Below are 24039 nucleotides of genomic sequence, written 5' to 3' on the forward strand. Positions count from 1 at the left end.
GCACTCACCACCACAACTACCACTTCATTCCACACTCTCACCATTCTCATCCTTTCATCCTTAACCTATAACCTCTAGTTCAAGTCTTGCTCAACCTCTGTAGAAAAAGCCTGCTTGCATTTACCCTATCTATATCTCCCATAATTTTGTATACCTCTATCAAATCTCCTTTCTTTCTTCTACACTCCAGGAAATAATATTCTAACAATTCAACTTTTCCCTGTAACTGAGGTCCTCAAGTCCTGGAAACGTGTGTACATTTTCTCTGCACTCTTTCAATCTAAATCAACATCTTTCCTGTAGGTAGGTGACCAAAACTGCACACAGTACTCCAAATTAAGCCTCACCAATGTCTTATACAACTTCAACGTAACATCCCAACTCCTGTAACAATACTTTCACTTATGAAGGCCAAAGTGCCATACTCACCTATGACACCATTTTCAAAGAACTATGGATCTGTATTCCCAGATCCCTCTGTTCTACTGTACTCCTCAGTGCCCTACCACTCACTATGTAAGCCCTACACTGGTTTAGCCTCACAAAGTGCAACCCTCACACTTGTCTGCGTTAAATTCCATCTGCCATTTTCCAATCCATTTTTTTAGCTGGTCCAGATCCTGCTGCAAACTTTGATGGCCCTCCTCGCTGTCCACTACACCCCCAATCTTGGTGTCACGTGCAAATGTACCATCAGTTTATTCATTCATTCAGAATGCAGGTAACAAATTCAAATTGGAGCATCAGTACCATCAGTGGACGAGCCTACATAATGAATGGGTTCCTTCACTCACGGTTGGATACAATTCTGTTCAGTATTCTTTGCAGCTCAAAGGCAGAAATCTCCGCATCCTGAATTTAAAAAAAGCAAAAAGAAACAAAGTTCAAACAACTGCCACATCATCTGTAGAAACCTGTCCCTATCTAAATGTCACAATCACTCTTTTGCCTCTAATACAGTACTTCTTAAAAGTTGCAATTGTACCTGCCTTGACCACTTACAATGACTGTGCACCTAGGTATTCAGTAGCTTCTCTGTAAAGAAGTTAACTGTAGGGTCTTTCAAATCTCTCCTCTCTTGTATCTGTTCTCTCTACTGGGAGTCAAATTCACAGAAGAGATAGACCATTTAGAGATAGACCAACAGAACTTGCTACACTCATTAAGGGAACTGAAAGAAAAAAAGGGTAGGACAGGAAAATGAACTTCACAAAAGACTCAAAGGGCAGATGGCCTAAGCTGCTCTAATTATTGTGTAGAAATCCCAATTTTACCAGCAATTTGAATGTATTTTACTGCCTTTTCTCATATTTAAATTGTTTTCTGGTGGAATATTGGTTAACCCATTGGAAAAAAATCATTGGCAATTGAATCATCTTTATAAGTTTGACTATAAACCACAGTGGGTTATTGTCATTCTGTCCTAAATATTCTCCTGGGTCTCAAATCAGCTATTCATAAAGTTGCAGAATTTGAAACTGCTCTGCATCTTCACTGTATCTGAACACTTTGCAATTCAACAAGGGACTCAACTAAATAATGAAAATCCCTTGTGTCTTTGTCAAACCCATTTTGCCTCTGCCTATTTCAGATCATACTCATGGAATGTGTCTCTAATAATCAGTAAGGTTAAAGTCACAAAAGATAATCTTGGTGGTAAAGTGTTTTATCTTACCTTTCCCGGTAAATAATCAAGCAAATTCTCGAAGTTCCTACTAATATCATCTTCATCAACCTTTGGAAATTTTTTTTCAGAAAAGAAAATAATTAAGAGCACTTTTAAGTAAATATAGCAAAGAAATAGAGAGAGAGAGCCAGACAGAAATTAACACGTAAACATTACAGTGCAGCAGATCTGGGGATTTATTATTTCCACCACAAAAAATTAAGTAACATCATTCACAGTGTTAAATGCACAAAATAACTGCACACTGCTGAAAGGTACCTAGTCACATCTAGTACCCTGGGACCATCCTCAATGAAACCTCCATGTGAGGGGTAAAGGCCTGTCACCTTTATTGGTATTTCTGAGTGAGTTTTTACAATTTTTTGGAGGATCAAGTTAAAAATCACTGGTTGCTGCATCTTTCTTCATCCACAACGAGGTTGAAAGATCACCTTTGCAGAGTCCACAATTCCATCAAACCATCTACCTGGTCCTTGTATTATTCATAAATTTTTACCCTCACTTCAATGGAATTTAATCCATATTCCCTTTTAAAACAATAGCTTTATGTCCTACACCTGTAACTTAGCTTAGAAGTTATTTGGATTTCACATTAAGTTTACACATTATCATGTTTACAACAATATTAAATCTCCTGACTCCATTCCTTTCAAGACTGTAAACCTCGTGTTTTTGTGTTCATCATGACCTAGAATACTCGATCATGCGGGAGCTTTTTGCTGGCTCACATTTACACTCTTATGGTTGAATGCATCAGTAGCCATGACAGCAGAGATTACCCAAGCCACAAGCAGACTAGAATAAACTATTGTCTCATCAGGGATTAATACTCTCTCATGGAAGAATTCCATTCAATTTTGCCCCAACCATAACATACTTGGCAGGAATTTCACTACTTAGCCCGGCAGCAGCTAAAGAGTACCAAACATTGAAAGAGTTTGAAAATCCCCTAAAAACAGGGCACCACATTGGAGAAGCAGGCACCTAGTCCTCATGGTCATTCCTAATCTTCCTAGTGAATGCCAGAAATTGGGAATTGTGACAATGATAACCTTCGTGACATGGAAAGACAAGCAAAGTGACTAAATGGTTATAAAACTTGGCAACAAACAGAAGATCAGTCAACCTACCTCCTCATCCTCCAGAAATGCACCAACTTCAACATCTATTGCCCTGTAATAAGAAACATGAAGATCATTTCAGTTGACCATCCAGAAGCACCTCAGTCGTAATTAATTTTTATTTTGTTTACTCCAATTTTCTCCCATTTTCATGCTTTGAAGCTGTGAACTGACAAATAAATGCTGGGAGTCCTGCTGAAGGGTCTCGGTCTGAAACATCAGCTCTTCATTCTTTTCCATAGATGCTGTCTGACTTTCCGAGTTTCTCCAGCATTTTGTGTGTGTTGCTGTGGATTTCCAGCATCTGCAGATTTTCTCCTGTTAATAAATGGTGGGATCTTCCAGAAGCACCTCTGTTATGATTTATTTGTTATTTTTCATTTTGTTTACTCCAGTTTTCTCCCATTTCCATGTTTTGGAGCTGTGCACTAACAAATAATTGGTGGGATTTGGTTCCACAGGCCCTAGCAACTCTCTAGTATTCCACTCAAAAACAGTTCTCTGTCAGAAACTGCCTAGAGACTACTTCACAAACAAGAGAAAATCTGCAGATGCTGGAAATCCAAGCAATACACACAAAATGCTGGAGGAACTCAGCAGGCCAGGCAGCATCTGTGCAAAAAAGTACAGTGGACATTTCCTGCTGAGTCCTGATGAAGCTTCCTCAGCCTGAAATGTCAACTGTTTACTCTTTTGCAGCATGTCTCCAGCACTTTGTGTATGTTGCTGCAGACTACTTCAGTCTGGTAGCACTTCAGGCGTGCCAAGTTCTACATTCAGCCAAGAGGTGGAGGCTAGTCAAAAGGAAGTGTATGGCAATCTTTGCTTCCCTACAGCTGCAGAGATTGATTACTTCAGCAATTAATGGAAATTCCTCGACTCTGAAGAGCATGTATTATGTGCAACTCCATTTTGAAACTGAAATGGGAGGAAGCTTGACCAAATACATTCATGAAATGCAATTTAATTCTATCCTGCACATTTTAAAATATTTCTTTCCTTCTGCAACTGGATCCTTGACTTCCTAACTGCCAGACCACAATCTGTGACAATCGACACTGGTGCAGCACAGGGATGTGCGCTTAGTCCACTGCCCTATACTCTCTACATCCATGACTGTATGGTTACAACTAGCTCAAATGCCATCTATAAATTTACTGATGATACAACCACCACTGGCAGAATCTCAGATTGGAGACGAGAGGGTGTACAGGGGTAAGATATGCCAGCTAGTTGAGTGGTGTCACAGAAACAACCTTGTAGTCAATGTCAGTAAGACTAAAGAGCTGATTGGACTTCAGAAAGGGTAAGACCAGGGAACACAAACCAATTGTCATAGAGGGATCAGTAGTGGAAAGAGTAAGCAATGTCAAGTTCCTGGGTCTCAATATCTCTGAGGAGCTAACCTTGATGAAATATCGAACATAGAATAGTACAGCACATTACAGGCCTTTCGGCCCACAATGTTCTGCCGACCCTCAAACCCTGCCTCCCATATAACCCCCCACCTTAAATTCCTCCATATACCTGTCTAGTAGTCTCTTAAACTTCACTAGTGTATCTGCCTCCGCAATAACATATTGGTGCAGCTATAAAAAAGGCAAGACAGCGGTTATATTATATAAGGAGTTTAAGGAAATTGGGTTCGTCAACAAAAGCACTCAGAAACTTCTGCCAATGTACCGTGGAGAGCATTCTTTCTGGCCATATCACCATTGGGTATAGGGGGAGGGGGTAGCTACTGCACAAGGTCAAAGTAAGCTGCAGAAACTTGTAAAATTAGTCAGCTCCATCATGGGTACTAGCTTCCATAGTATCCAAGACATCTTCAAGAAGTGGTGCCTTAGGCAGACAGCATCCATCATTAAAGATCCCCATCACCCAGGACATGAGCACTTCTCATTGTTACCTTCAAGAAGGAGGTACAGAATCGTGAAGGCATACAGTCAGAGATTCAGGATCAGCTTTTTTCCCTCTGCCATCCGATTCCTAAATGGACATTGAACCCATGAACACCACCTCGCTAATTTTTATTTCTGTTTTTTTTTAAATGCTGCTTATTGTTATCTATGGATCCCAGGCATCTTGGTGATATAAATTCTGATTCTGGACATCCTGCTCTACATATTCTTGATTATGTAACTTCCAGTTATTATAACAGCTCAGAGGACATTTCCATCCATCGAGAGTGGACTGGTAGAGGGACAGGTAAAGCTGTCATAATAAAAAACAGAACAGCAGCATCACTTCCCAAACCTTTGAAAGGTAAATTACCATCATTGGTTGCACAATTCACAGCACCTGCTTATTTAAAATTCCTTGACTTGTGCTTTTACTTACCGTATGTCAGCTTGTTTCATTGTGAATACACGGACTGCAAAGTCTCCATCTTTATTTGGCTCAAAAGTGGATGGTACAATGAGGTATTGTCCAGGTGGAAGAGCATGGCGCATCATGACCTCTCGCCGTCCGATGAAGTTTTCTGGTCTAGCACAGGGCGAGTGGGTTGTGAAAAATTCTTTCTTCAGCTGAATACTAGTTTGGTCTTTATACTAATTCATATAAATGAAAGAAAAAAATGATTTAGCTATGCTTATGAAATACTATTTCAGCACAGCATGCAATGTATCTCATATTTAAGATATGGGCTCCAATCTGCAAGTCCTCAGTATAATACATCAATCTACAATGACAACATTACCAACAGACAAACAGAACAGTACAGAAGATTTGTCCTTCTCAATGTTCAAACTTGTCTTCTGTCACATTGGCAAGTTTAATTAGAGATGGACAAGAAAATGCCAATTTTCATCCAATTTGTGTTACAAATGCATGCACTGGACTGTCTTAGCAAGCAACTACATAGCATCTAAGGAATTGACATTTATTGCGGAATACTGGATTAAAAGAAAAAAAGCATGGCATTTATAGTGCAAACTTGATTTAATCAGAACATCCTATAGTACTTTACAGTCTACAACATACTTTTGAACTGCATTAATTCTGTTAACACAGGGAAGAGAAAAAAAAACAATCACAGCAAACTCTGAATTAAATAATGTTTCAATAAATCACAATATTGGAAATACTATTTTTTTAAAATTAAAAAGACTATTAAGTGAAATCATTAAATGTAGAATGTAATGTTGGATTGTCATGCAAAAAGCTGGTATCTCAGCTGTCAACGATACAATTTGTCTGATGCATGATTCCATTGAACAAAACAGAATTCTAGTCTTCAGTGATTTCTGAACTAATTAATGTTAACATTAGAATTAAAAGATAAAAGTAGATGCTTAACAAAAAACCTCAAAGTTATTGGTTTCTTCTCACCCAAAGGTATAAATAGCAAGTTCATGGACACAATAGCCCACACCTTTACTCCACCCACACCTTTACTCCACCCACACCAACAGTTTCAGAAATAGAGACTATCAGATCCACCCGCATGCACTGTCTGGCTGGTGACACAAGGAGTGTTACTGGAAGAAGGCCACTTACCTGATGCTCCATCCAGAGTATCATATGAAAGGGAATATTCTAATAATTCTTCAGTAGCCCTCTCAAGATTGGTTTGAATATCAATTGTGCAATATTCAATGAGTTATAAACTAACTGAATGGTGCCTACATGTAAAAATTTGGTTAAATGTGTATCTCTGGAACATAATCCAACGTACCTCATCAGTGATCTGCAAAATAAAAAGGGTAAATGAGTCTAAAGGCCTTCATAAAAAAGGCTATAAAAACTGCATGAACCATATAAATTGAGCACGACTATGGTCTTCTTTTCAAGTACAGATTTAACATGAAATTCATAGAGGCATCTTAATAATATCAGAACAGGGCTTTCATACAAAGATGTTATTTTACATTGCACCAAATGATGCAAATATATTTACACTAGGAGCAAATGGGATTGCCTGTCCCCATCTGTCCCCACGAGTTGATGTTTCGATTTATATGCACCAAGAATAACCTCGATATACAAAACTGTCTCAAAAATCTTTCAGGTCATTTCACAGAACAGACACACATATTTTGTTCTATCATTAAAATGAACAAAACTCAAACCATTCCACCTTTCTTACATTGCCAGTTTGTGCTGCTAACACTTGTATTACAGCTGGTCAATGTCTAGACTAGACAATGTCTTTACTAGCTCTGGTAGATTTTAGCATTGTAAACATACTTGGAGGCTAGTCTAGGGATGAATGGATTTAATCTCAAGACTAGTGTATTACCAACACCACACCATCATGTGGTATTGTGGCCAGAGATAGCGTACTGTCTTGCCAGCAATTATTTATTGGTACTTCGATCACTTGGGAAATCCTCAAGAGGCAGTGCCTCAAGGAGGTGGCATCCATCATTAAACACCCTCACCATTTGGAACATGCTGTCTTCACATTAATACCATCAGGGAGGAGCTACAGGAGCCTGAAGACCTCTACTGAATGTTTTAGAAACATCTTGTTTCCTTCCACTATCAGATTTCTGAACAGTCTATGAACACTACCTCGTCCTTTACACTGTCAATTTATTTTTGTAATTTATTATCACTTGCTGTCTTGCACTGCACTGCCGTCACAAAGCAACACAGTTCAGCTCATATGAAAGTGTTAATAAACCTGATTCTGATTCTGAGGGTGGTGGAGGCAGGTACTCCGGCAGCACCAGATGCAAACTTGAAAGCAAATTCCATAGGTGGCTTTAGGCCATGTGCTTGGAAGTTTGGAAAAGATAGTGAGGGCTTCAAAGGTTACAGGGAGAAGGCAGAAGAATGGGGTTAAGAGGGAATCTAAATCAGCCATGATTGAATGACAGAGCAGACACAATGGGCTGAATGGCCTAACTCTGCTCCTATGTCTTTGTTCTAAATGGGGTTAGTATAGATAGGTACTCAGGCAGTGCAGGCACCTTGGACCCTACTTCTGTGCTGTATGACTCCGAACCTCATTCTAGAATTTTGAGTGCCAAATACAACTGTACCAAAAATATACCATGGCATAATGGTTAGAGACAACAGCAGATCCCAGAGACTTCATGCTGCATCACTGAATAAGGGAACCAATAAAATTAAAGTACACTTCTTGAAATGATGGAGACAGGGTAATAATAAAATAATCAGGTACAGACCAGTGTAATGATAGGTCCAATTAAACATTGAAATTCAGACTTAAAACATTTTGAATATAGTTCTTCACTGTACAACTTACAAACATACAAATTTAGTGTAGGAGTAAACAGTTGAGCCCATTTGAAAATTTGGTCTTTCATTATCAACACTAGCAATATTTTTGGTAATTTTTTGTGTTGAATTTGTAAATCCCAGAAAGGTACTCTATTGGACTTCATTCATCTTTTAGTTTATACAGCAATAACAGGCAAATGTTGAAACTCGCCTCATAGATAGCAAAGCCTATCTTCTCCCATTTGCTGTTGCCGTCCACTCCCATTTTCCATTGCCGTCTACGATTCTTCTGCATCACCCCAACTAGAAAACCGCACAACTTATCTTCATCATCAGAATCTTCATCTGGTTCATTCAGAAGGATCTTAAATTGAGGATTTGTCCAAAATGTCTCTGTGAATGGAAGCCAAGAGAGATTGACAAGTTGAGATATGCAACAACTGAAGAATGTACACACAACAGAACAATGCATGAGAAAATCTGCAGATCCTGGAGATCCAAAGCGACACATACAACATGCTGGAGGAACTCAGCAGGCCAGATAGTGTCTATGGAAAACAGTAAACAGTCGATCTTTTGGGCCAAGACCCTGCTGCAGATTAGTTTCATTTTCCACTCTGATCTGAAAATGTCTGGGTAATGTGGGATATGAAGGCATGATTATTATGTACTGGGATAGACTGACAATCCAGAGGACTGGACTATCAATCTGGAACCACAAGTTCAAATTCTGCTATGGAAAAAGGAAAACAATTCTGCAGATGCTGGAAGTCCGGAGTAACACACAGAGTGCTGGAGGAACTCAGCAGGTGAGGCAGCCTACATGGAAAGAAATAGACTCGATACATCAGGCAAGTCTCTTCATCAGGACTGGAAAGGAAGGGAAAAAATCTGGAATATGAACGTGGGGAAGGCATACAAGGTAGAAGGTGATAGGTGAAGACAGATTAGGGAGGAGGTAGCCCAGGGAGGGAGAAGGGGATGAAGTGAGAAGCTTGGGGATGATAGGTGGAAAAGGTAAAGGGCTGAAGAAGATGGAATCTGATAGGAGAGGAGAGTGAACTATGAGAGAAAGGGAAGGAAAAGGGGCACCAAAGGAAGGTGAATGGAGGGTGAGGAGAAGAGAAAAGTTAGAGAGGAGCTTGAATGGGAATGGAAGAAGTGGGGGGGGGGGGGGAAGAAATTATCAGAAGTTGGAGAAATCATTGTTAATGCCGTCAGGTTGGAGACTACCCAGATGGAATGAGCTCTTGATCCTCCAACATCATTGTGGCAGTAGAGGAGGCCATGGACTGACATGTTGGAATTGGAATGTGGATTGGAATTAAAATGATTGGCCAAAGCAAAATCCTGTTTGTGGTGGATGGTGCTCAACAAAGTGGTCCCCTAATCTATGTTGGGCTTCACCAATGTAGAGGCTGCACCAGGTGCATCTGTAGATGACCCCAATAGACTCACCTGTAGGACTGTTTTGGGCCCTGAATAGTGAATGGTAACAAGTTAAATTTAATAAACTAGAATAAAAATCTGGTCTAAGTGATAGTGTCTATAGAACTATTAATTGTTCTCAGTCTGGCCTATGTGCACCTCCAGACGAACTGATGTAACTCACTTTTAATGCTGGGTTCAGAATTTTAGAGCATGGAGTTATAATACATCTATATAAAACATAAGCAATAGCTGGAATCTTGGGTTCAGTTCGTGCCACCACAGTAGGAAGGATGTGACTGCAATGAAGAAAGATCAAAGAAGATCACTTGGATATTGCCTGGATCAGAACTCTTAGATATGAAGGTGGATTGGAGAGCCTGGGCTTGTTTTCCTGGGGGAGGGAGTGGGTGTACAAAATTATGAGAAACAATGTTGGGTAGATAATGGGAAGTTAATGAGAAGTTTTATTCTTGGGAGAAAGTGCTTTAGAAAACATTAAAATAAATGTAAGGCGCAGATTTGAAGAATATTTTCATTTAGCAGGCGGTTAAAAGCCAGAACAAACTGCCTGAGGGGATGAGGTACTCTGATAATACTTAGAAACTACTTAGGTAAACACTTTGAGACACTATGACATGGAAGACCATAGGCTATATGCTAGAAATTGAATTACGGGTAGCACATGTAGACAGGGTCATAAAGAAAGCTTTTAGTACATTGACTTCATAAATCTGGACACTGAGCACAGGAGTTGGGATGTTATGTGCAAGAGCAGGTGAGGCAAAACTTAGAGTACTGTGTGGTGTTCTGGTCACCTACCTGCTGGAAAGTTATCAATAACTTGGTAGTAAAAAATTGCAAGGACGTTGCCAGGATTTGAGTGTTGACAGTATGGAACAAGCTATCAGCAGAAGGTAAATGCAAGTTCAATTGTAACATTTAAGAGAAGATTGGACAGGGACATGGATAAGCAAGGTATGGAGGGGCGATGATCTGGGTTCCAGTTAATGGGACTTGACACAAGATCAGGTCAATGAAGAACTAGGTGGATCAAAGGGTTTGTTTCTATATTATAGTGCTCTATGACTTTATAAATTGGGATGAGTTGAGACAGGTACTCTGATGACCAGAACAGACACAGTGGGTCAAACAGCCTGTTTCTGTGCTGTATGATTGTGTTTTAAAAAATTGTTCATATTAATAGCTTAGCAAAGGGCCTGTTTCTGTAAGATTTAGAGAGATACGGGCCAACTGCAGGCAAATGCTTCTTGGATGGGAATCTTGGTTGGCGTGGACCAGCTGGGCCAAACAATATTAACATCATATAAATCTATGGTAATAAGCCTGATTTAAAAGGGCCTATTTTAATGCTCCAAGAATCTATGTAATGGGAGAATAAAATTACTGTCTTACTAATGAGAAAATAGGATAAACAGGAATATCATTTAATAAAGCCAACTAAAAAAAGCATTCATAAATAGAGTCTTGAAACAAAAACCACACCAAAAAAATCGTCTTCTTGTCACTAAATTATCTTTGGCTGAAGCATAAAGAAGATATTAGCAGAGCAGAAGTCTTTGCAACAGTTTGGTTCCAAGACAGTGTTACCAAGGAATACACTGGATTCTACAGAATTACAATGATGAGGAAAATTGTAATTTTATACTTGGGTAGTTTCGACATCCCCCTGCAGAAGATCCAGTTCTCCAGGACCCATTGTGAACAACCACATTCCATTTATGAACTTCATCACTGGCAAGTGTGTCAGGGGTGAGATTGCAGATTTCCACTCGAGAGAAATTACTTAGAAATTCGGAAAATGCCATCCTAGAATGTGGAGATGTAACAAAATAAATCTGAAACTCTCTCAGGACAAAATCCTCACCTTGTCAAAGTATTGCAGACATTTGTGAATTGACTTGTTCCTTATACATTAAACAAGGTGGATTGATATACATAAATTACAACATGGGAATAGTTATTCCACCCATCTGTTCTGGTGCATGTTTGCCATATGGGCAATAGATTTTACCCCGTTTCCCACTCCGTCACTTATCTATTAATCATCTACATGATGCTCTTCAAACCCACCAATTCCCACCCTACAATACATCTCTTAGTTTGTCTATCTCTACTGTATCCGCTCTAATGACAAGAATTTTCCCATCACTTTTTTCAGGATGCCTTTTTTTTTCATGCTTAGCCCTCTACCACCGTTGGCAGGGCTATCAACCTCATCTCTACTTCCTGTACTTCTGCTCTCACCCCTTCTCAGCCCGAACAAGGATCAGAATATTTTGATTTTGCCTTCACCCTGTCAGCCTTCACATTCAATGGATCACCCTCCATAATTTCTGTCAGCTCCAACAGTCTGCAAAGACAGCTTCCAGGGCTGAAATGGTTCACCTGAGAGGGCCCAATTTTAAGGTGTTTGGAAGCAGGTACAGAGGAGATGTCAAAGGCAAGTTTTTTTTAAGAACACAGAGATTGGTGAGTGCGTGGAATGGGCTGCCAGCAGCGGCGGTGGAGACAGATTCAATAGGGTCTTTTAAGAGACTCTGGGATACATACATGGAGCTTAGAAAAATAGAGGGCTATGGGTAACCTGAGATAATTTCAAAGGTAAGGACATGTTTGGCACAGCTTTGTGGGCTGAAGAGCCTGTATTGTGCTGTAGATTTTCCATGTTTCTATGTTTCAAACTCCCAGTTTTCTCCCAGAGAACTGTCGCTTACTGGATTTTCTTTTTGTTTTTCACACCATTGTCTATAAACTCTAGAAGTACCATGCGTGAAAATTCCAGAAGATCAGCAGTTTCTGAGAAAGACAAACTACCCCGTCTGGCACCAACATTCATTCCACAGTTAAAGTCACCATAGATTACATTTCTTCCCCTTGCTGATGTTCAGTCTGAATGACAACTGAACCTCTTCACCATGCTTTTATGCATTGAGTTGTTGCCACATGATTGGCTGATTAGATATTTGCATTAACGAGGTGATGCACCATCAATAACTCACTCTGAGATGTAAGGCGAGATATCGGCTTTTATTGACTGGAAGAAGAAACAAACAGTGAGTGACCACCATACTACATCCTGGAGACTGAGAGGCCAGGTTCAGGCCTTGATCACCTTTATACAGGGGTCTGTGGGAGGAGCCACAGGAGCAGTCAGAAGGGGGAGTGTCCAGACAGGTATATGTAGTTCACCACACGAGGTGTACAGGTGTCCCTAATAAAGTAGCATGAACACATTGGGCCAGAGGGCCTTTCTCCAGTCTGTACAATACTACAAATCCATGACATTAACTCATGTACTCGCATTAGATCTGTGTCATTATATTTCTGGCCTACCTGAGTGCCTGTCTAAATTTCTATTAAGATAGTGATTTCATCTGATACCATTAGCAGCAGAAAACTCCAAATATAAACTCTCTATACAAAAGACATTATTATCAAATCACATTTATAACTCCTTCCTTTCACTTTGAGCCAATGCCCTTTTATTTTTCATGCCCTAACTATAGGATTCTGGGATTCTACACCTCTCATTCTGATATCGCTCTATCAGGTTACCCCTCAATCTCCTTGGATCAACAGAAAACAAGCCCACCCTATCCAACTTCTCGTCATAATTTATGTCTAGGCATCATCCTGGTGAATCTGTTCTGCACACTCTCCAGTACAAACCACATCCTTCTGATAATGTGGCAAGCAGAACTAGAATGGCCTAACCAGTGTTTTAACCTCCCAACTTTTATATTTTATGATCCAACCTATGAAAGCAATTGTCTTTCATCTCCACTCTATCTACCCAAGGTTCCAAATTCAACGAACTATGAACCTGAAATACAAGGTCCCTCTGTTAGTCACTATTACTCCGTGTCCTTACCATTTACTGTAAATAATCTATTTCTATTTTACTTCACATTGCACTTGTTGGGAATAAATTTCATCTGCCCACATTCCACTCAACTTTTCATCTCAGCTACTCCCTTCTGCAGCCTTAGACAAAGTATCCTGTTATTCACACCACCAGCAACTTTCATTTCACCCAGAGCTTTAGTTATAATAATTATAATTATAAAATTCAATTCTAGATTTCCACCCAAGTTGTCATTTTTTTAAATGCCAAATACCAAGAGTCCCTGTGCTGTATAATTGGCTGCAGGCTCCCAACAAGAAAACCATCTTTCCACAATGATCCTCTGACCCCTTTCATCAGTCCAATTTTAGATCTAATGAGCCAACTTAAGTTGCATCCAATGTGCCTTAACCTTCTGGAACATCCTACTGTATGGGACTAGTCAGCTATAATTAAGATTCCTTGACCCAAAGCAAGGGATACCACGTGACCTTCAGAAGTCTTCCAGCATTCTGCTTTTCTTTTATTTCTCTATCATCTGCAGCTCTTTGTTCCAGCTACTATATCAATTGGAAGCCAAGATTTCAATTCCAAAACCTTTCACATGCTTCTTAAAAAGGTTTCTTTGGATCAGAGCTTTATAACACTCACATTTAACCTTAAACTATAAAAACTCACATGCTGGATTTCATAGGTCTCAGATAATCTAGCATATTTGTAATCCAGTATTGCTTCCATGATTCATGATAGTCCATGATAGTCTCCCCTTCACTATCAGTTACCTCAGTGTTGCTATTTGTAAAGTGCCAGAGAACTAAATACTTATAACTTCTTGATTGAGAATCCTGAGTTACGAGCCTCACCAATTCCAACCACATCCACAGCCACCACCAAACTACGGTCTTAACGTTATATAATTATACAACAGGGAAATAGGCTCTTCAGCCAAAGTTGCCCATGCCGACCTGGTTGTCTACTTGAGCTCGTTCCAATTGCCTGTATTTGGCCCATATCCCTCTAAACCAGGGGTTTCCAATCTCTTTTTCTCCATGGATCGATGCCATTAAGCAATGGTTGGGAACCCCTGCTCAAAATCTTTGCAATCCACATCCCTGTCTAAATGTCTTTTAAAATTTGCAATTGCTGCTTCATCCACTCAACACAAGGAACAGTGAATTCCACTCTTGTGACAATCATCCCCTTCTACACATTCAGTTTAGATTCAAATTTGTACTGGCCTTCTGTCTTTCACTGGTATTGAGACCGGATATGTACATATTTGGATAGACATGGACTGATTAAGGATAGTCAGCATGGGTTTATGCATGGTAAGTCATGTTTAACCAATCTTATAGAGTTTTTGAGGAAGGTACTGGGAAAATGGATGAAGGCAAGGCAGAGTTTGTTGTCTAGATGAACTTTAGCAAGGCATTTGACAAGGTCCCACATGGGAAGTGGTCAAGAAGGTTCAGTTGCTCGACACTCAATGTGAGGTAGGAAATTCGATTGGATGTTGGCTTTGTGGTAGAAGCCAGAGAGTGGTAGTAGATGATTGCCTCTCTGACTAGAGATCTGTGACTAGTGGAGTGCTGCAGGGATCAGTGCTGGTCCATTGTGTTTGTCATCTATATCAACAATCTGGATGATAATGTGGTTAAGTGGATCAGCAAATTTATGGATTACATGAAGATTGGGGTATAATGGACAATGAGGAAGAATATCAAAGCTTTCAGGGTGGGAGCATGGTTGAACAAAGGGATCTGGGAATACAGGTCTATAATTCCTTGAAAGTGGCATTACAGGCAGATTGAGTCATAAAGAAAGCTTTTGGCACATATTGGCCTTCATAAATGAAAGCACTGAGTACAGGAGATGGGAAGTTATGTTGAAGTTGTTTAAGGCATTGGTGACACCTAATTTGGAACATTATGCGTAGTTTTGGTCACCTACATAATGGAAAGATGGAAATAAAGTTGAAAAAGTTTACAAAGATGAGGACCTGAGCTAATACGAAAGATTGAATAGGTTAGGACTTTATTCCTTAGATCATTGAAAATTGAGAGAAAATTTGATAGAGATATACAAAATTATGAGGTGTATAAATAAGATTAATGCAAACAGGCCTTTTCCACTGAGGTTGGGTGGGACTACGACCAAAGGTCATTGGTGAAGGATGAAAAGTTTAAGTGGAACATGAGGGGAAACATCTTCACTAAGAGCGTTGTGAGAGTGTGGAACGAGATGCCACCATAAGTGGTGCATGTAAGTTCGATTTCAATATTTAAGTGAAGTTTAGATAGATGGATGGATGGTAGAGCTATTGAAGGCTATGCTCCTGGTGCAGGTCGACAGGAGTTGAAGCTTAAATGGACATGAACTAGAATTGGCATAGACTAGAAGGACGAAAGGGTCTGTTTTTGTGCTCTACTTCTCCATAATTCTATTTGTGATACTCCTTTCAGCTACCCAGCTCCATTTTCTGAAATTCAATTCACAAAGCTCTTCTACTTTACTTCTTTATTGTACTTTAAGACCCAATTTACAATCTACTTCTCACAGTTTATCACCCCTCACTTGTGTTTCTTTCTTTGACTCACCATTTACTTTTCAATTACCATTCTATCAAACACTTTGGGATAGCTTTCTACATTAAAAACAGTAAAATCAATGCAAGCTATAGTACCTATAGCCTGTAACTACTATGCACTAATTTTATTTTTATACTAATCGCGTGGAGACAAGCTAATGCAGTGGTTTCTCTCTCTGTGGGGAGTATATTTTACATTGTTGCATTGTCTTGTTATCTTCCACATTATAGCCTGTTCAACTGTAACATCTTCCAATTTCACCATGAGGTACATTGATCTGAACAATCAGCCTTACTTCCATCTCCACAAGCTGTCATACTGAGTTCTTAACATTTCCAGTTTTACTTCAGGCTTCCAGCTACATACCTGTTTGCTTTGGTAGGCACTAAGCAAGTTATAAAATCAAGACAGGCAGAGGAAGAATTTCATTTTTACCAGAATTCACCGTTTTCCGAGTTGACATTAAGGCGTTTTCTTTCTTCAAGGGGGATCTCTTTCCACTCTGGTGCACTGGAATTAGATGAAAAATGTAAAAGGATAATTATGTTGTCACTATTTACAGGAATGGCACATGAATAGAAATATCATCCTTTCTCAATGGGAGCTCCATTATTTTCCAAGATCTCAAAATTATCTATTTATATGCATGACAATTTAACCAATCTTGCCATATTTTCAGTAATACACTTAGCTCCCTTAAAAGCCAAGACTCAGATTTTAGTCTGGAATTTCAAAAATGGCTTAAAAATTATTTGAAGCCACACAAAATGCTGGAGGAACTCAGCAGGTCAGGTAATATCTGGGGAAATGAATTATCAGTTGACATCTTGGGCCAAGATTTTTCTTCAGGACTGAGAAGGAAGGGGGAAGATGCCAGAATTAAAAAGGTGAAGGGAGGGGAAGGAAGCTAGGTGGAAGGTCATACCTGAAGCTAGGTGAATAGTGGAAGGGTGGGGGTGGGGGGGTGGTGGATATTTTATTTACCAGAAGCAGAAATCAACATTCTTGCTATCAAGTAGGAGGCTACCCAGATGGAATATGAGGTGTTGCTCCTCCAACCATGAAGATGGCCTCATCTTGGCACATGAAGAGACCATGGACTAACATGTCAGAACATTATTGGGAATGGGAATTAAAATGTTTGGCCACCAGGAATTCCTGCTTGTGGTGGATGGTGCAGAGGTGCTCAACAAAGGGGTCCTCCAGTTTACAATGGGTCTCATCATTGAAGAGGAGGCTGAATCAGGAGCACCGGACACAATTGACAACCCCAGAGGATTCACAGGTAGAAGTGCTGCCTCACCTGGAAGGACTGTTAGGGGCCTTGAATGCAAGTGAAGGAGGAGGTGTATGGGCAGGTGGAGCACTTAGGATAAGTGCCAAGAGGCAGATGAAACAGAAGGAATTAATGGAGGGAGTGGTTCTTGTGGAAAGTGGAGAGAAGTTGGGAGCTAAAGATATGTTTAGTGGTGGGATCCATAGTGCAGAGGATGATGTGTTGGATGCTGCAATATTCACTTCAGGGTGCCAAAGCTCCTCTTGATAACTAATCAGAGGCAGGTACATTGCCCAGATCACTTATGGTTGAATGCCTCATGACATCACTGCTTTTGGGAAGACAGGTCTTGGCTTGTTAAATAAATAACTATCTATTAACATAGGACAGAAGGATTCTGAAAAATGCATTTGATCTATAACCATACAATTCCACAAAATAACTTACTTGTCAGACCATCTTCCGGTCCATTCTTTATGGCCCCACGGATTCCTGATCCGCAGCAATTTCTCTTTATTACCTTGATAGCTCACCTACAAGATTAAAACTACATCCTCAATTTGTTTCTACATTATTCAGCTCCAAGGTTACAGTTACTCAGTGCATCTATAGCAAAAATCTGCACTAAGTATATTTAATACAGGAAATTGTTTCAAACAGTTTTTTAGAATTTCAAAGAATAAAACTTGGCATGGACAAAGCAGATGTTACAATATTCATGCAAAACTTGTACAAAGAGGAAATGTTTATAAATCCCTTAAAGCAGGGGTTTGGAACCACGGACCCTCTGCTTAATGGTATTGGTCCAGGACATAAAAAATGTTGTGAACCCCTGCCTTAAAGTCAGCAAATAAAGAACAAGAAGCAGAAAAGCAATTTGGGAATGGGGAAGGGCATGTCAGTGAAATAAATTGGAAAAAAAAAGTTTAAGTATGGCTGGGGAAGTGTTTGTTGCAGGAATTAAAGACAGTGGATTCACACTGTACAGTTAGATGAAATTTTTGATCCACATACTGTATTTACTGCTGAACAAACAGGCTGACAACTTAGAGTGGCCGTGAGTGATAGTGTGAAATTGAGAATGAAATTTAACATGCTCTCTATACTAGAAATAGCACATAGGAGCAGAACAAGGCCATTCAATTCGTCAAGTCTGCTCTGCCATTTCCATTTCCCTCTCAACCATCTTCTCCTACCTTCTCATAACGTTTCACACCTAGACTTTTCAAGAATCTATCAAACTCCACTTTAAATACACCCAATCACCTGGCTTCTAAAGCCCTCACTGGCAATGAATTCCACAGATTCATCACCCTTCGGTTAAAGAAATTCCTCATCTCCATTCTAAATGGATGCCTATCTGTTCTGAGATTGTGCCCTGTAATTCTAGACTTCCCCACTATTGGAAAATCTTCTCCATAGCCACTCTATCTAGACCTTTCAACATTCAATAGGTTTCAATGAGATTCCTCTCCCTCATTCTTCTAAGTTCCAATGAGCACAGGCCCAGAGCCATCAACTGCTCTTCATATGAGGAGGGTGAGGACTGACCTTAGAGTTTTAAAAAAAAATTTAAAAGTAGAGAGTAAAGGGGATTTGAGAGGCAGGTTTATCCACCCAGAGGGTGGTGGGTATATGAAAAAAGCTGCCAGAGGAAATAGTGGGGGTGGATATAATTATAACATTGAAAAAACATTTGGATAGGTACACAAATATTAATGTTTTATACAGCTGCATCATGTCTTTCTGACCCTATATTCAAGGCCCTGATTGATGAAAGCAAGAATGCCATATGCCATGCTTTACCACCTTTCCTACTTGTGATGTCGCTTTCGGGGAACTATATCCCAATGCACTTTACTACTAATGAAATACATTTTAATGAGCAACTCTGATGGCAATTCACATTCCCACTAAATTTCCTCAAACTGTAATATGGCAGTGACCAGTGATGCTGATTAAATGATGCATATTGTCTGGGACACCCACGATAACTCCGCTGCTTGCTTTCAACACAAAGTAATTTATTCTCCTTTTGGAAAGCACACAGAGCTGGAATAAGTATCTGATCTTAAAGATGGCACTCTGATGGTGTAGTGTTCCCTCGGTATTGCAAAGGAGTAATAGTCTGGAATTTATACTTTAAGGATACACCTGATAACAGAGGTGAGGAAGCTGTAATTTCATTTCAGGGTAGCCCCAGGATGTGGTCTAGCCAGATCAAACAACAATTACATTCAAGTTTGTGACAGGTGGACCCAATGATAAGAGGAATTTGCAAGTCATATATGAAGGAATATATGAGTAAAAGTGCTAAATAGATGAGAGTTTGCAAGAAGAGCTGTACCTGACTGTTTTCAGGAAACACTAGATTTAGGAGTACAAGTTAATAAAACACTTGGTTTCAGACTTACTGTTTCTGCTCCAGTTATAGAATAAGCATGACTTCTGACCAGATTCTGCGAAGTACATGTCTGCTTTCCTGCTGAGCTCTTAGTATAATGCATAAAACAACAGTAAACAGTCAAATAAGTCAGTATTAATTAATCAACATTCATTTAACACACAAGTCAGTTAATCAAATTTATTAGTTATATAATGCACAACATCTTGTGCTACTTTATTTTTCCATGAGTAGTACCGTAGATTTTTGCAAATTAAATTACACGAGGCATTTTATGTTTAAGATAAACCACAACAACTTATTTATTGCACCTCAAAAACTGAACAGAAGTGCAGTAACAGAACCTCATGTAATTAGGTCATTTCATCAGACCAACCTCTTAAAGTGAATCCCAACTCAATGTCAGTGGTTTCCACCAGTTACATTTCTCTACACAGGCCCATCCAGAAGGGTGTTGACAGGCTCATGGCCATGCTGTGATGCCAGGGGCATGGTAGCAGAATCCTCCAAATCCTGGTGTGCTAGTTTAAGGCGATCTACCAAAACACATTCAGGTTTACAGCTCTTATCTATCATAAAAATCTTTACTCTCTGTTCCGAAACACAGGATGGGCCATTGTAAGGGGGCCTAAGGGGATGTTGGTCTTCTGAGGCCATCATTGATGCTAGAGGGACAACCTCTGGCCACCTGGTGATATGGTTCACCATGGTAAGGAGATGCATGAAAGCATATGTTGGGGGGGGGGGGTGGTTGGAAGAGAAGGGGCCCAACACGTTCCACATTGACAATGTCAAACTGTCGCTCTGGGACCTCAAAAGGGTTAATGAGGGTCAATGTCATGAGTGTTAATTTTTGCCCGCTGCGACTCCACAAAGGCTGCATTCCAATCACACACATCTTCATGAAGGCTATGCCACACAAACATTAGTGCAACCAACTTCTGTGAGGCCTTCCAGCCTGGATATGAGAGGCCATGCATGGAGTTAAAAACAGTCCATTCAAGTTTACGGGCACTAAAGGGCAACAGTGATCATTGAAGCTTCGCACAGGAAAGAAACCCCAGCTTCCCCAAACTTAATGTCAGCCAACTGCAGACCCACGATAGCTCTACAGCAAGCCTGGACCTCTGGGTCAGTAGCTTGGTTGGCTGTCATGCCAGTAAAGTCAACCCCTGTGCATACAGCCTCAAAGGCTGGCCATGACAGGCAATCAGCCATGGCTTTATTTCTCCTTGATATGGTGTACATCAGTTGTGACCCCCTGATATGTGGGCCAAGTGGAATTGCTGCTGTGCAGACTAAGGGTATTTTGGCCACCATGTACACAAGGGGATTGTGGTCAACAATCACTGTGAAATGGTAATCCTCTAGAAGAAAATGAAAATATCAGACAGCCAGGTAAAAGTCAGAGAAGCAACTAAAGAGCAATAAGGAGAGAAATGTGAGGCAAGCTAGCCAATAATATAAGAGGATAACAAAAGTATTTTCCAGATATATAAAGAGTAAAAGAGAGGCATCAGATCACTGAAAGATAATGCTGCAGAGGAAGTAATGGAGCATGAAGAAATGACAGATGAACATAATTAGTATTTTGGGTCTGTCTTCACTGTGGAAGATATCAACAGTATGTCAGAAATTCAAGTTTCAGGACAGAAATGAGCGTAGTTGCTATTACTCAGGAGAGGTGCTTGCAAAGCTGAGAAGTCTGAAGTTAGACAAGTCACCTGGACAACGTGGTCAACACTTCAGGGTTCTGAAAAAGGTAGCTGAAGAGATTGTGGAGGAATTACTAATGATTTTTCAACAACCACTAAATTCTGGAAAGGTTGCAGGGGACTGGAAAATTACAAAAGTGACTCTACTTTTTAAGAAGGGAGGGATGAAAACTAAAGGAAATTATAAGTCAGTTAGCCTGACTTCAGTGGTTGAGATGATGTTGGAGTCCATTATTAAGGATGAGGTTTCAGGGTACTTGGAAAGACATGATAAGATAAGCCAAGGTCACCATGATTTCCTTCAGCAGAAACCTTGCCTGGCACCCTTTATTCTCACATTTTGCCTCCTGCCAACCAACCATCAGGTGGTGTTGTAACCACTTAGAATGCCCTCCACAATATATCTGTAGAAATATGCGAGTGTTTTGGTGACATACTAATTCTCCTCAAATGCCTAATCGGTCTCTAACCTGAATTGGAATTGCATTTTCGCCCTTAAAATAGACTTCTGTAGGTTGTACCTAGACTTCTTGTATAGGTCTGGATCACCGATCTTGATTGCCACAGATCTAGCCCTCAGTAGACTACAAATTTCCTGGTTCATGCATGGCTTCTGTTTTGGGTAGGCCTGGTCTGATGTCGAAAGCACACACTAATTCACACAGGTCTTGGTGAAGTCAGTGACAACTGTGGTATATTCATTCAGACTCAAAGATAAAGCCCTGAATATTGCCCAGTCCTTTGACCCAAAGCAGTCCTGTAAGCACTCCTTCGTATCCCTTGACTGCAAAGATGAGAAGGAATATCTTTAACTAGAGGTTGGTGAATCTCTGGAATGCATTGCCACAGACTGCTGTAGAGGCTAAGTCAATGACTATACTTAAAATGGAGGTTGACAGGTTATTCAGTAGTAAAGACATCTGGTTACAGGGAGAAGGCAGAAGAATGGGGTTGAGAGGGACAATAAATCCGTCATGACGGAACTGCAAAGCAGAATTGATGGACTTAATAGCTTAACTCTGCTCTTATGTCTTATGATAATATAGAGTTGGCAAAAACTTTAAACCACAATAGAAACCAAGGATGATGTGCTCTAGATTAGGATGATACTCACTTCAGTGGAACAGCCAAGTAGTGACCCAGTTCGCAATGCCATTTGTATGATCTTAAAGAAATTGCTTGGTGCTTCATTTAGTTCATACCGCTCTGAAATTCCTCCTGTAAAGTCTTCAAACCCCTCAGTCACAGATCCCCCTTTTAGTGCTTCATAGGACCCATTTAACCTGGAAAATGAATATTACAATTAATCCTTTGTGAGAAAAGCAGACAAGAAAATTGGTTCAGGAACAGGGCCGTCAGCCCACAATCCCGTCCCACTGTTTGACATGATCATGACTGATCTGGTCCATCTCTTCTTCTCTGCCAATTGAATAATCAAGACAGTATTTCACTTGCAAGGCTCAATCCAACAGGAGAAACAAATTCCTTGCTGAGGAAATGAAAGCTGGTGAGAAATAGAAGAAAAAAACATTCAGACTTGGTGCTGGTGGTGGTGGCTAGGGATGGGAGGTGTGGATCAGTCTGCAAACAGGCATTTCTGGAGCCTGAAGATGCATGTTCAAAGTTTTAGGAACAGCTTCTACCCTCCACCATTATATTTCTGAACAGACAATGAACCAACCAATGAACATTACCTCACTATTTTTTGCACTACTTATTGAATTTATTTCAAATATACATTTCTTATTGTAATTTATAGTATTGCACTGTTATGTTGCTGCAAAAGAACAAATTTCACGACACATGTCAGTGATATTAAACCTGATTCTGATTCCCAGCTCTCAGAGTGGATGGCAAAATAACCAACAGTATGAGAAGTCCACATTCCTTCACTGGACCCCAAGGAGCACTTGTGGCTTTTGTTGCTGAAGAAAAGTTTAAAAGTTGATAACAATGACTCTTCTGGGCCACATCATGTCTCCCATAGGTTTCAGTTTCAGGGTAAGCTGCTGGGGCTTCCAGCTCAGGCCATTGAAGTAAAATTGGAATTAAGATCAGACTGGTCCACTTAACTGTTACAAATCTAAAAGCTCCCAACAATTCCAAAATGATGACTGAACAATAACACTAGTTTATTGTCACCAAACAATTAATACTAGAGCGTACAATCATCACAGTGATATTTGATTCTGTGCTTTGTGCTCCCAAATCTACCCAGAGGGAAGAGGGAGAAAAAGTGTGTTGGCTGGGTGGGTCGTGTCCTTGATTATCCTGGCAGCACTGCTCTGACAGCGTGTGGTGTAAAGAGAGTCCAAGGATGGAAGATTGGTTTGTGTGATGTGCTGGGCTATGTTCACGATCTTCTGCAACTTCTTCCGGTCTTCGAGAGGACAACTTCCATACCAGTTTGTGATGCACCCTAGAAGAATGCTTTCTACAGTGCACCTATAAAAATTACAATGCAAGAAATGTTATGGGAAAGGAAGATGAGCTTAGGGCATGGACCAGCACGTAGAATTATGACATTGTAGTCATTAGTAACCCCCAAGAAGATCACAACATTATCATGATTTGGAAGCTGGTGTGGGACAATGACCAGGAGAGCTATGGCTGGATTGAGGGCTTTATGCTTTGGGTCATAAGGTAGAGGTCAGGCAAAGAGTGGTCCATTGGTCCTCCAGGCTCAGGGGTTCAGCTCAGAGTTAACAACCCTGACTGGTCAAATGAACCTTATGGAAACAGCAATGACAAATCCTATT

At 40.2% G+C, this 24039-nt stretch overlaps 1 protein-coding gene across 1 annotated transcript in view; it reads right to left on the reverse strand.

Annotated features, from left to right (window-relative positions):
* The window catches only part of LOC132403324 (calpain-2 catalytic subunit-like), a 102206-nt gene that overhangs the window by 26368 nt on the left and 51799 nt on the right, over positions 1-24039 (reverse strand). The window contains exons 5-15 of the mRNA XM_059986775.1: positions 22395-22563; positions 19576-19653; positions 17609-17694; positions 16321-16395; positions 11099-11259; positions 8213-8394; positions 6310-6348; positions 5149-5360; positions 2818-2860; positions 1676-1735; positions 795-852 (exon numbers count right to left, since the gene is read on the reverse strand). Of these exons, the coding sequence (XP_059842758.1) occupies positions 795-852; positions 1676-1735; positions 2818-2860; positions 5149-5360; positions 6310-6348; positions 8213-8394; positions 11099-11259; positions 16321-16395; positions 17609-17694; positions 19576-19653; positions 22395-22563 (1163 nt within the window). The remainder of the gene's footprint in view (positions 1-794; positions 853-1675; positions 1736-2817; positions 2861-5148; positions 5361-6309; positions 6349-8212; positions 8395-11098; positions 11260-16320; positions 16396-17608; positions 17695-19575; positions 19654-22394; positions 22564-24039) is intronic.

The sequence above is a fragment of the Hypanus sabinus genome, chromosome 12 (assembly GCF_030144855.1).
Source record: "Hypanus sabinus isolate sHypSab1 chromosome 12, sHypSab1.hap1, whole genome shotgun sequence".
Taxonomy (NCBI): domain Eukaryota; kingdom Metazoa; phylum Chordata; class Chondrichthyes; order Myliobatiformes; family Dasyatidae; genus Hypanus; species Hypanus sabinus.